At 42.4% G+C, this 10,624-nt stretch overlaps 1 protein-coding gene across 2 annotated transcripts in view; it reads right to left on the bottom strand.

Annotated features, from left to right (window-relative positions):
- Nucleotides 1–1,556: 1,556 nt before the first annotated feature.
- Nucleotides 1,557–10,624, bottom strand: part of LOC131447638 (retinoic acid receptor beta-like) — a 132,835-nt gene continuing 123,767 nt past the window's right edge. For both annotated transcript variants that reach the window (XM_058619538.1, XM_058619539.1), the window contains 3 exons: nucleotides 8,176–8,380; nucleotides 6,368–6,526; nucleotides 1,557–5,860 (listed from right to left, as the gene is read on the bottom strand). In XM_058619538.1, coding sequence (XP_058475521.1) covers nucleotides 5,511–5,860; nucleotides 6,368–6,526; nucleotides 8,176–8,380 — 714 coding nt within the window. In that variant the 3' untranslated portion in view covers nucleotides 1,557–5,510. The remainder of the gene's footprint in view (nucleotides 5,861–6,367; nucleotides 6,527–8,175; nucleotides 8,381–10,624) is intronic.

Here is a 10,624-nt window from a genome sequence, read left to right as displayed (position 1 = left end):
GCTACTCTTGTTTTAAAATATCACCTGTGTAATAAGAGTCTGTTAAAGTTTAGAAAGGTGATGTTAAATCAAATCATCTATGTTGACGGTAGAAGTGAACCTCCAGCTCTGCCTGGATCAGTAGATATATGACACACTCACTCATTTAACATATTTCTGCTAATGTCATAGTGAATTCAACATCCAGTCGATTTATTCATGATTCGTTACACAACACGTCTTCAGAGTCTCAAGAAGTGGAAATCCAAAAAGTTTTGCTTCAAATTGAGTGTTTAGTCTGTGCACCATAGTTGTTATTATAGTGCAAGAGTTCCCATTTTCAAAAGGGAATATTTAAATGATTTATTGACCACAGGAAATGTGCCCAGTTTTTATATTAGAAATCTATTCACCCTAAATTGAATCCATACTTCGTTTCAATGACTAAGGTCATTTTAAGATGAGGGAAATGACAAGTCATGTAAGAAAGTGTAAGCCTATTAGTGATGATGGTAAAAATCAAACAGCCATGTAGTTTGTTCTTGGTCTAGCATTAGTTCTGGACATGATTTTGACTTCAACAACCAGAAATGGCTTTCATTTCTGAGTTTTTTCCTGCTGAAAATAAAATGTGGAAGTATCATAATCCAAGAGCCAGTGGAAAATCCCAGTGGTCATTTGTTAAGAGAACAGTGCAGGGTGATGTTCAGTGCTATGTCGATTTTTCTTTTTTTTTTTTTTTTTTTTTTGTGTGGCTTCTTGGGAACATGGATCATTTAATGAAAACACATTTATTCACATTACAAAGTTGTTCATATTAAAACACACTTCGCGTGTTGTAACATCAGAGGTCGGGTTCTTAGTGTGTCTGAACGGCACTGTTTGCAGCTTCATTCAAATGAAAGCACGGGTATTTTAAAATAAATATATTTTATTACTTTGCCAGGACAGTTCATGGTAAAGTTAAACAGTATATGAACATAAAAAGCATATGTTAATATACAAACAGAGACAATATTTAAAACAGAGAGCGGAAACAGGTCGAAGCTCAAACCTCGGCGCAGCGACTGAGGTCAACTTCACCTGACGGTCCGGCAGCAGGGGCTGATGGGATACATCCACATCCGTCCTCTGCCTTTTCCACCCTCCCAGTCAGCACAATGTGACCCTTATGATTCATAGTAACACATCTATACAACACTGCATATGACTGATGAGTGGTGAGGTCCTTGGTAAGCAACGGAAAAAACATCCTTGAAGATGAACAACAGAGCTACTGCTAATGTCTCATCCTGGTTCACAGTGTAGTGTGTTGGCTCCTGGTTTCAACTCGGGTTGGACTGGTATGTGACACAGATACAGGGTTTGCTTTCCCGTAGTGCTGTTTTAGTGTTAGGGTAGTTGTGTAGTTGTTAGTTTTTCCTGTTTAACGTTTTTACTTTTTTTACTTATCATTGCATACCTCATATTTAAAGGTCCAGTGTGTAACATTTAGGAGGGTTTATTGGCTAGTATACATATATATATATATATATATATATATATGAATGAATTGAATATGTAAATTGAATTAAGAGTGTATTTTTGCAGCCTTTAAACAGTGCTTTTGTATTTACACAAACTAACTTAATGTGCACATGGAACAGGGAGTGGTGAGCGGTGGAGTCTGCAGTCTCATCACTAATTCCTAACACACTGGTCCTTTACAGCAAATCTCGTTTGTTTTTATCGTTAACGTGTTTATGACACATTAGAAGACTTTGTGGGCCCCAGGCAGAGGGGTCCCAGGGGGCCCCTAAATTGTATTCGACCCTCGGGGGCCCCGGCATATTAGCATTTTATTTGGATCTGTCTCCAAATCTTACTCTTCTTCTTCTTGACATGTTGTCACATGGCTGTTCGTTTGTCTGCCTGTTGTCAGATGAATGTTAAATGTTGTCAAGTTGCAGCTCGTGAAACCAAAACAAAGTCGTAAAAGAGCCAAAATGTCTACATCGAAGGGAAGAGTTGTGGGATAATTCTTATTGGGCATGTTTATAAAGTGATGCCCTTGACATTAAAGATATTAAAGTCTATTTTTATTGTGAAAATATGTAGTAGTGCAGCTTTAAATCCTTAATGAAGAGCGATTTCCTGCTGTTTGACTTGGACTTAGTGTTATTATTATTATTATTATTATTATTGTTGGCATGAACTGCAGCTGATCAAATCAAATTCAGTCTGTTTTCAAAGCACTTAATCACATACTCAGTCAACTCGTAGTTCATTAGTTGACCTCTTAACCAAATAGCTGTCGACTGATTGAGTTTGATTGATTGACAACAGCTGATTGGCTTGGTGTCGGCGGGTAGAGGAGAGAGCAGCTCTGTTGTTTGACGTGGAACAGAAAAAGAAAACAAATCAATGTTATCAGGTGCTGAAGTGACGTGCTTGTTGTTTTTCTTTTCCTATTGGACCAGTTCCTCATCCTTGGTTATTTTCCTTTAACACTTAGATGCCGGGCGGTGATCTGAAGGACACGTGTGAGACCGAGCGTCTTTTCCACAGAGCTGCCAAATGAAATGCGAAGCACACACCGTTTTGCAGTGAGCAAGATAGTAAAGTATTACAGTTACGTCGGTACAACATTCAACAGAAACAAACAAAGAGTAATTCAGCATCGTGAAGTTGTTTCCTAAAGGAACCGATAGTAGCTACTGCAGTGTCCACTGTCCCCGGGGCGAGGACGCTGGACGCTGCAAAGGTGGACGTGAACATTCGTCGGCTGTGAAGGTTTTTCCAGCTTTGAAGGAAAAAAAAAACAAAACAAAACAGACATGAAGACGCTTCCCTTCATCTCTCACCAGGAGAGCAAGACAGAAAATAAAGGGAGAGCATTTCCTATGTTACATTAAGAGAGAAGTAATAATTCCTTAACACTGCATATCATTCTTCTGACGGACTGCATGACATTACTTTTTCATATTCAAACACGCTAAAAACAAAAACCAGCTCTGGTTTTCTTTATGATATGTATTTGTGAGCAGGGATGGAATGAAGTTGGGTTTTTATGATGAGCAGCTGAGACCCAGAACTTTTCTCTGCTTCTCACTTTCAGAACGACTCCTTCAGTCTCTGCAACAGCTTCACCGGGAGTTTATCTCCCGTCGAGGAGGGGCTGCTGATAGATTCTCTCGTGACACGTTTCAGTTTCATCGTGTTTAAGTGCTACAGTTAGTTTGTTCCCTGTTCAGTGAGTGAATTGTGTGAATGATCCAGGCAAATGTACTTAAATGTCCTTTAAGTACGTTGAGGGTTTAGGGCCGAGATTAAGGTGCGGGGGACGATCATCTCTGCGATCTCCTTTTGCGTCAATAATTGTTGTCAAAAGTGTGCGATGTAAGGCGGATGTTTGGAGCAGATATCACCTCATGTGCTCTCTTAGTTGATGTCCAATCTTTCCCGACCAGTGGTGGCGTTTCGTCTGGACTTCCCGTGTGTGAGTTCTCTGGCCCCAACGAGACACTTCTGAAAACGTAGACGAGGGAAGGCGGCGGAGCTCTGCTTGTAAGGCCACGGTAGAGCCAGTGTGTGTGTGTGTGTGTGTGTGTGTGCACAGTCCAGTTGGTAGTTGACACACTCATGAGGTTGACATTCAGACCATTTTTGGAAAAAGGCCTTTGGCTATGATCAGAGTGGAGGCGTGTTATGTAACTGAAGAGGCAATAATGAACTGACAAAAGGCATAAAGTGGACTAAATATGAATCTGAATGGTGACGCTGTGGGAATATTTGACATGATCGTCAATGTCAATGTGTGATGTACTCATGTCCCTGCTCAGGATTTGACTCCCTGTTGCAAATGAGTTCGCGCCATGAAATCCGATTACTGTCTATGACACGACTCTCTCTGTGTTTCTCAGGGGCTGCACACAGGAAGTGATCCGTTTCACATCACGACAAATGAAACACTGCAAGCAAGTTTGACCGAAAACACAAAAAGTGGCGGGATAAATGCTTTTCGTCCCCACCCACCCACTTGTGCTCTGCTGCCGTATACACACAAGCGCTCCCTCGGTCAGGTCTGACGCAGCAAACGGCGTTACACCGTTTGTGTTCAGCTGAATAATAACGTCAGAAACCACCAAAAGTGACGCACTGCAGCTTTAAGTAAGAGAACTGACTGAATGACTGTTTGTGATATTATTGTATTTTTATGTTTTAACATTATACGATGAATAAGATGAATCCTGTCTCCACTGGCAGTCGTTATTTGACGTTAGTCTCAATGATCTATTTTCATCTTTCAGTTTGTTGCCAAACTTACATTTGTATTCCTTTGTATCCCCGAAGAAATTAGTTTCCCTGGAGACGAGATCTTTTCTGTACTGGAGTGTTTTCTACTGAACAAGGAAATGAGTTTGCTGAATAACAAGCGGTGCGACGTGAAGCCACACGTCTTCTTTGTACATTTAAACCAGGTGTGACACCAGTGGCTGTGTTTAAACCTGTGAAACCCCTGCATCCAGCTGCAGTTAAAACTGCATTGGGGCGCAGGAGAGGCATCGAGTGGCCGCTGCAGGAAAAATCACTGGTATCTATCAACAACCTCATTTGCCCCATTTGTTTTGACAGTGAGGTTAAACTGATTTACACAGGAGATACAGCCACCAAATGAGTTAATTTCATAGACAGGCTGATTGTAAATCTAATCTGGTAGGTGGAGTCTCAGCCTGGAAAGTAAAACAGACGCTCTCAATCTGATGAGTGTGTGTGTGTGTGTCAAAGGCTTTTGCTGGTGCGGTTCCCTCCTTTGAGAAAACGGATGAACAGACTTTGCATTCTGGCCGTGTGGACGTAGGCGCACTCATCCATGTAGAAACACAAACTCAAATGTTTTACACATATAAAAGACTCCACTTCCATAATGTCTGTATGCCATGACATTCTAGATAACTCTTCAAAGGACGTCCACCTTTAGAGTCCCTCTTTAAACCTTGATGCGTCGCTTCAGAGATAATATTCAAGACATGAGAAAAAGCACCACAAAATTCATCATAGAAACAGAGACCATACTATGGTATGTACAATGTAGGGCTGTGTGTACGGTATGTCAACAATATGGGAGGAAAAGATATAAGGACAAGCAAAGAGAAGGAGGGAGGGAGGGAGGGAGGGAGGGAGGGAGGATTAAAACCACTTCTCCACCTCCTGTCATGCAGATAAGAAGGTACACAGGAGACCTGAGGACAATCATCTGTGACGGTCTGTGAGGGCCACGCCCCTCCTGTCACAGTCCCAGAGACCAGACGCCAAACTCCAGTTCACAGTTCTACACAAAGCGCTGATCCTTCGAGGCCTCCGTGTTGACCATCACTTTTTAAGGAGGGAGTTTGAGAGGAATGGGAGAAGAAAGATATAAAGATAACGTAATACCAAGCGTCGGAGAGTCAGGGCAGAGGGGAAACGAAGGGGTCGACTGCTCGCTCAGCTGTTCTCTTTTTTTTGTGCAAAGTAATGTCAGACTCGGAGGCACCTGTGGGTGCATCCTCTTAGTCACTGTCGCTGAGCGCTGTGGCTTCAGCCCTGTCAGTGTCCAGGGAGCCCGGCGACTCCAGGACGGCCCTGTCTTTGTTGGGACTGTCTTTGCTGCTGGGACTGACCCCGGCCTTGGCCTCGTCCTCGGCTTCGTCCTCGGCCTCGTCCTTGTCCTCGTCCTTGTCCTTGTCCTTGTCCTCAGCCTTGGCCTCAGCCTTGGCCTCAGCCTTGGCCGCAGCCTTGGCCTCGGCTGAAGTGCTACTGCTCTGGCTGTCCTGGCCCTCTGAGTTTTCCAGCATCTCCTGGATGAGTGGAGGCATGCAACCTGGGATCTCCATCTTCAGAGAGATGACCCGCTCTGCTCCTGCAAGACAAGTGTGGACGATTAAGATGGCAAAGGGAACAAAGTTTCAGTTCCTAATTTACCTTTAAAATGCACTTGTCCCTTTACTTATTTTACTATATTTATGCTAAACTACTTACTAAACTGAAGTGTTTTATTAACTCATTTATTTTCTCATTCAAATATTTGTAAATTGAATTATTCAGATTCACTGATGAACTCAGTAGCTCATTTGTTTTTAAGAGGAAGCTTACTTTGTAAATGACGATATATATCAATGACTCCGCCCACATAAACTCTGACGCATACAACAATAAAAGAGAGGAAAGGAATGTCAGTGACATCCTTTCTGGTATGTGAAGGCCACCGTAGTTACGAGTGGAAGAGTCCTCTGTTTGTTGCACTCTGCAGACTCACCATCAGATGTCACTATTGCTCACACACTGGACCTTTAGAGCCTGAACCGGAACAGTGCCTGTTATATCTAACGGTGACTGGTGTAAGTGTACAGAGTCATATCCTTCCCACCTTTAGCGCTGATGCTCCGCAGATCTGTGATCTTCATCAGAGTTTTGGGGAACATGTGCGGTTTGCTGGGCCGACGCTTCCTCACGTAGATCTTCAGAGCCTCCAGGAGCGGCTCCTGGAGCTGGTCCACCTTAGAGGGTTCCTCCAGGTCCTGGCGGTCTGACACACACACACACACACATGCAAATAACAAATCCATGTCTTAGCTTTATCTGATGTAGACAAGCTGGAGGCCAACACATGTATCACAGCATGAATCCTGCTCTGATTAAGGAGGAAGAGTTTATCTCATTATGTCAACAGTTAGATAACTCATTTCAGTCTTTCATACTGACAGGCCGTGTTGAGCTGTAATAACTGTGGGGCTTTGAAGGCAAAGATGCTCAGAAGACTGGTGGTTTTTAAAGCTGTGTCTCTATCCAGAGTCCTCTTCCCTGCACTTAGTGATGATCAGAATCTCTCAGTGAAGTGACAATCAAAGTGTCTCCTTATCCTTGTTGGCGATGAGGTTTTTTTCCTAGGCCTGGTCCTAACAATCATCACTGATACGTTATAGAAACCTTGGCTAAAGTATTTGACCCAGTTATACACGTGGAACTGTGAAAGTGTGTGTTCTTGAACACTCCACCGTTCGGCCTGAGGGTGGCAGTGTGGGCACTGACATGAGCTGCTGATTTCAAGGTGTGCGATTAGAGATGCAATCAGAGGAATCTCACACTTTCCTTGGATTATGCAAGAGCCAGTAATATCTTCTGAGTCTTTGAGGACTGAGTATTCTATCTATCCATCTGTGTGTGTGTGTGTGTGTGTGTGTGTGCGCTGGTGTCTCTGTGGAGAACAGGCAGAGCAGAGTCATTTTCTGATGTGTGAAGGTTGTCAAACATCTCCCCACGGTTGACTGATGCTGATGTGACATGTATCTACATGTCATTTGTCCCTGTCACATGATTGTCACTTGGGTAAAACCAAATGGAGAATTTCAAACACTGAAACTTAACTGATGGAGGCAGCAGTGGATCATCAGCTCCTGTGTTGCCGTGATGTTAAATGACGAGGTGAGTGGTTCAAGTTTAACTTAATGATCTTTTTTAAGGAAGTGCAGATTATCGAGCTGTTTCCAGGCGGTGAAGTCTGGGTCAGTTTGGTGTCATGTCTCTTATTTTGTTAAGCCTTTTGAAATTCACATCTTGTTTGAGGTGTCTTCACTTCCTGCCTCTTTGTCCTAATGTCTTCCACCTGTGTCTAACTGTCTCCCCTCAAATAGCAAATACGCCCGTCCTTCTCTTGCGATCTCTGCCAGTTTGTCTCTGACCTTTGTGTGAATCGGTCCAGCATTTGTGGTCAGACCTGTTGTTGGTTCTGATGGTTTACTCCATTAATTGCATTTCGATTGTACAAAGTTGTGGAGGATCCATACCACTTTTTGGCACTCCTTTGTTAAAGTATAACACGGTGGTTCTGCTCATCAACAGAATTGAAACAGTAATGGAATTTTAAATAGGATACAAAGTTGTTTAACGTGTTGCATTCGTCTTTGTTGACGTTATTGACATGCTATGCTATGCTATTTATGAAGATGATGCACATCCTGCAAGGTGTCGCTGAACTGCCTTAAACCGCTTCAAAAAGTCTGAACTCTTCCTTTACAAAGTTATTGTTTGACTCCTTGGAGGCAGCAGAAGAAGCAAAACATGACAGAGCATATGCAACATGTGATTTACGTTTGTTCTTCTCCTTCTCTGGAGAGCTCTGTTCTTATCTTATCCTCACCGCCCATAACTAAACTCTGCCCTGCTCTGTTTGCTCACCTCCAGAGATAAGACAGATGGCGCTGAGGAGGCCGGTCTCCGTGTCGTCCATCTCGATAGGCAGCAGCTGATTGGCAAAGGTGAACACCAAGTCAGTGAGAGGGCCGAAGCCAGCGTTGTGCATCTGTGTCCGGTTGAGGGTCAGCCCGTCTGAGAAGGTCATGGTGTCCTGTTCGGGCGTGTACCTCGTACAGATGCGAAGGATCTGACGGAGACAGAGTGAGTTTCAGTCAGCGGGGATTTAGTCGGGAAGGAAACTTAAAGGGGATGAGTATGGAAAATATGTACAACAACATCAACCTTCAGCTTTGGATCTGTTAGAAACACACCACTTCGTCACTGTAATCTGATGTGTGTGTGTGTGTGTGTGTGTGTGTGTGTGTGTGTGTGTGTGTAATTAAACATTATATACATGTTCATATCCACCAACAACATGAGTGGGAGAAAGAGAAAATGAGGGGGAGGGACGGTTGATGAGAGGAGAGTGAGATGAACTGTGATGAAGCACTTTGAGCTGTAGAGGGCAGTATTACACCCCCATGTCTACAGCCTGCCAAAACAAGCATGTTTACATACTCCCCCGTCATATTCACCGTTTGTTAACTTTTTTAAATTTAAAAGTTCATCAATGTGTGTAGATGGAAACAATCTCCCAAAGACCACTGAAGTCTTGCATATTGGCCCTTTTAAAGACAATATATATATATATATATATACATATACACACTATATGTATGTATGTATGTATATATATATATATATATATATATATATGTAGACCATTAATCTAATACCTAAATATAACTAACCTTCCTTCTCACAGTCTGGTAGAATGAGACTGAGTGAAAAGTCTGAACCAAGTTTCACGGCCGAAACAATGACCTTCCACTCACTCAAAGAAAATAACCTTTGGGTCTCCCTGCTGCAGTCTGTGTGTGTGTGTGTGTGTGTGTGTGTGTGTGCACCTAATGAAGCACTGATGGTGGATGTGAAGCCTACAGCAACCTTTGAAGCTATTTGAGTGGGATGCTTCTGACAGTGAGTGGCAGCCGTGTCTGCAACATGAAACAGAATAAAACATGGCTACTGGCGCTACTCACACCGGCTGGCCAGGCCTACACACACACACACACACACACACACACACACACACACACACACACACACGCACACACACACACACACACACACGCACACACACAGTGTTTGATCTGTACTATGACACTCCCTCACCCAGCCCCTGCGCACAATATCTACACCCCTCACCACAGAGAACGGATGCTGATGACTGAGTGGGAGCCAGAAAGTCACCATCGCTGGCCTTCAACTTCTCACCTCTGCCTCCCCGGGAGTTCACTGCTGCTCCGCTGCTTAGTCGTTTTCTAAAACTCATTTATTATTACGGACATAGAGACTAAACTCACACACACACACACACACACACACACACACGTATGCTGACTGAAGACTTTTCCCGGAAATGTCTGCATGTTCTTTAGCTGCTTTGCAATTACACCTGACATGAATATGCATCTTCATGCATTAATCATAGACTAGAGTAATATCCGTTCGAAGTGTGCCTGTTTTTATTTTTTCACCGATACATCTCTTGCATTTTTTTAATCCAAACAACTTCAAAGTCTTCACTGCACACACTGGTGCTCTGAGTAAGACACCTGTCAAGTTTGACATGGTACTGTAATGCTTTTATTCGCAACGTCCCGAGCTGTAGCTAATCCAATCCCTAGAGTGGCTCGTGTTGGGGCAGTCATTTCTGCTGCAAATAATGTTGGTAGTTATTGGTTTCATGATTGTTCAAACATAAATCAAAACCTTTTCCCCAAAATGAAATAAGAGAAACCAAACTTTAGAACTCAAAAGCAACACTTCTCATTTCTTATTCAAGACCTGGCAAAACTGTATTTAAGACTTTTTAAGACTTTGTAAGGCCTTAAATTCAGATTATTGTATTTAAGACATTGTAAGGCCTTAAATTCAGATTATTGTATTTAAGACTTGTTAAGGCCTTAAATTCAGATTATTGTATTTAAGCATTTTTAAGACTTTATAAGGCCTTAAATTCAGATTATTGTATTTAAGACCTTTTAAGGCCTTAAATTCAGATTATTGTATTTAAGACCTTTTAAGGCCTTAAATTCAGATTATTGTTTTTCAGTCTTTTTAAGGCCTTAAATTCAGATTATTGTATTTAAGACTTTTTAAGAGATTTTAAGGCCTTGCATTCAGATTATTATATTGTAGATTTATTAAGACCCCCAGGTACTTTGATTTCCTTGTATTCACAGACATATTTTATGTGCACACATAACTACACCAGTTAGCCACCCAAATAAAATCTTAAAAAAACAATCTGTGATGATATCTTAAGAATCTGTTTGCTTTGCTGTTAGACTTCGGTTTCTGACTGAAAACTAAAGTTTCAGTTGCT

This window comes from Solea solea, chromosome 20, assembly GCF_958295425.1.
Source record: "Solea solea chromosome 20, fSolSol10.1, whole genome shotgun sequence".
Taxonomy (NCBI): Eukaryota; Metazoa; Chordata; class Actinopteri; order Pleuronectiformes; family Soleidae; genus Solea; species Solea solea.
The sequence above is the reverse complement of the archived record's forward strand: the minus strand, read 5'-3'. Positions and strand labels throughout refer to the sequence as shown.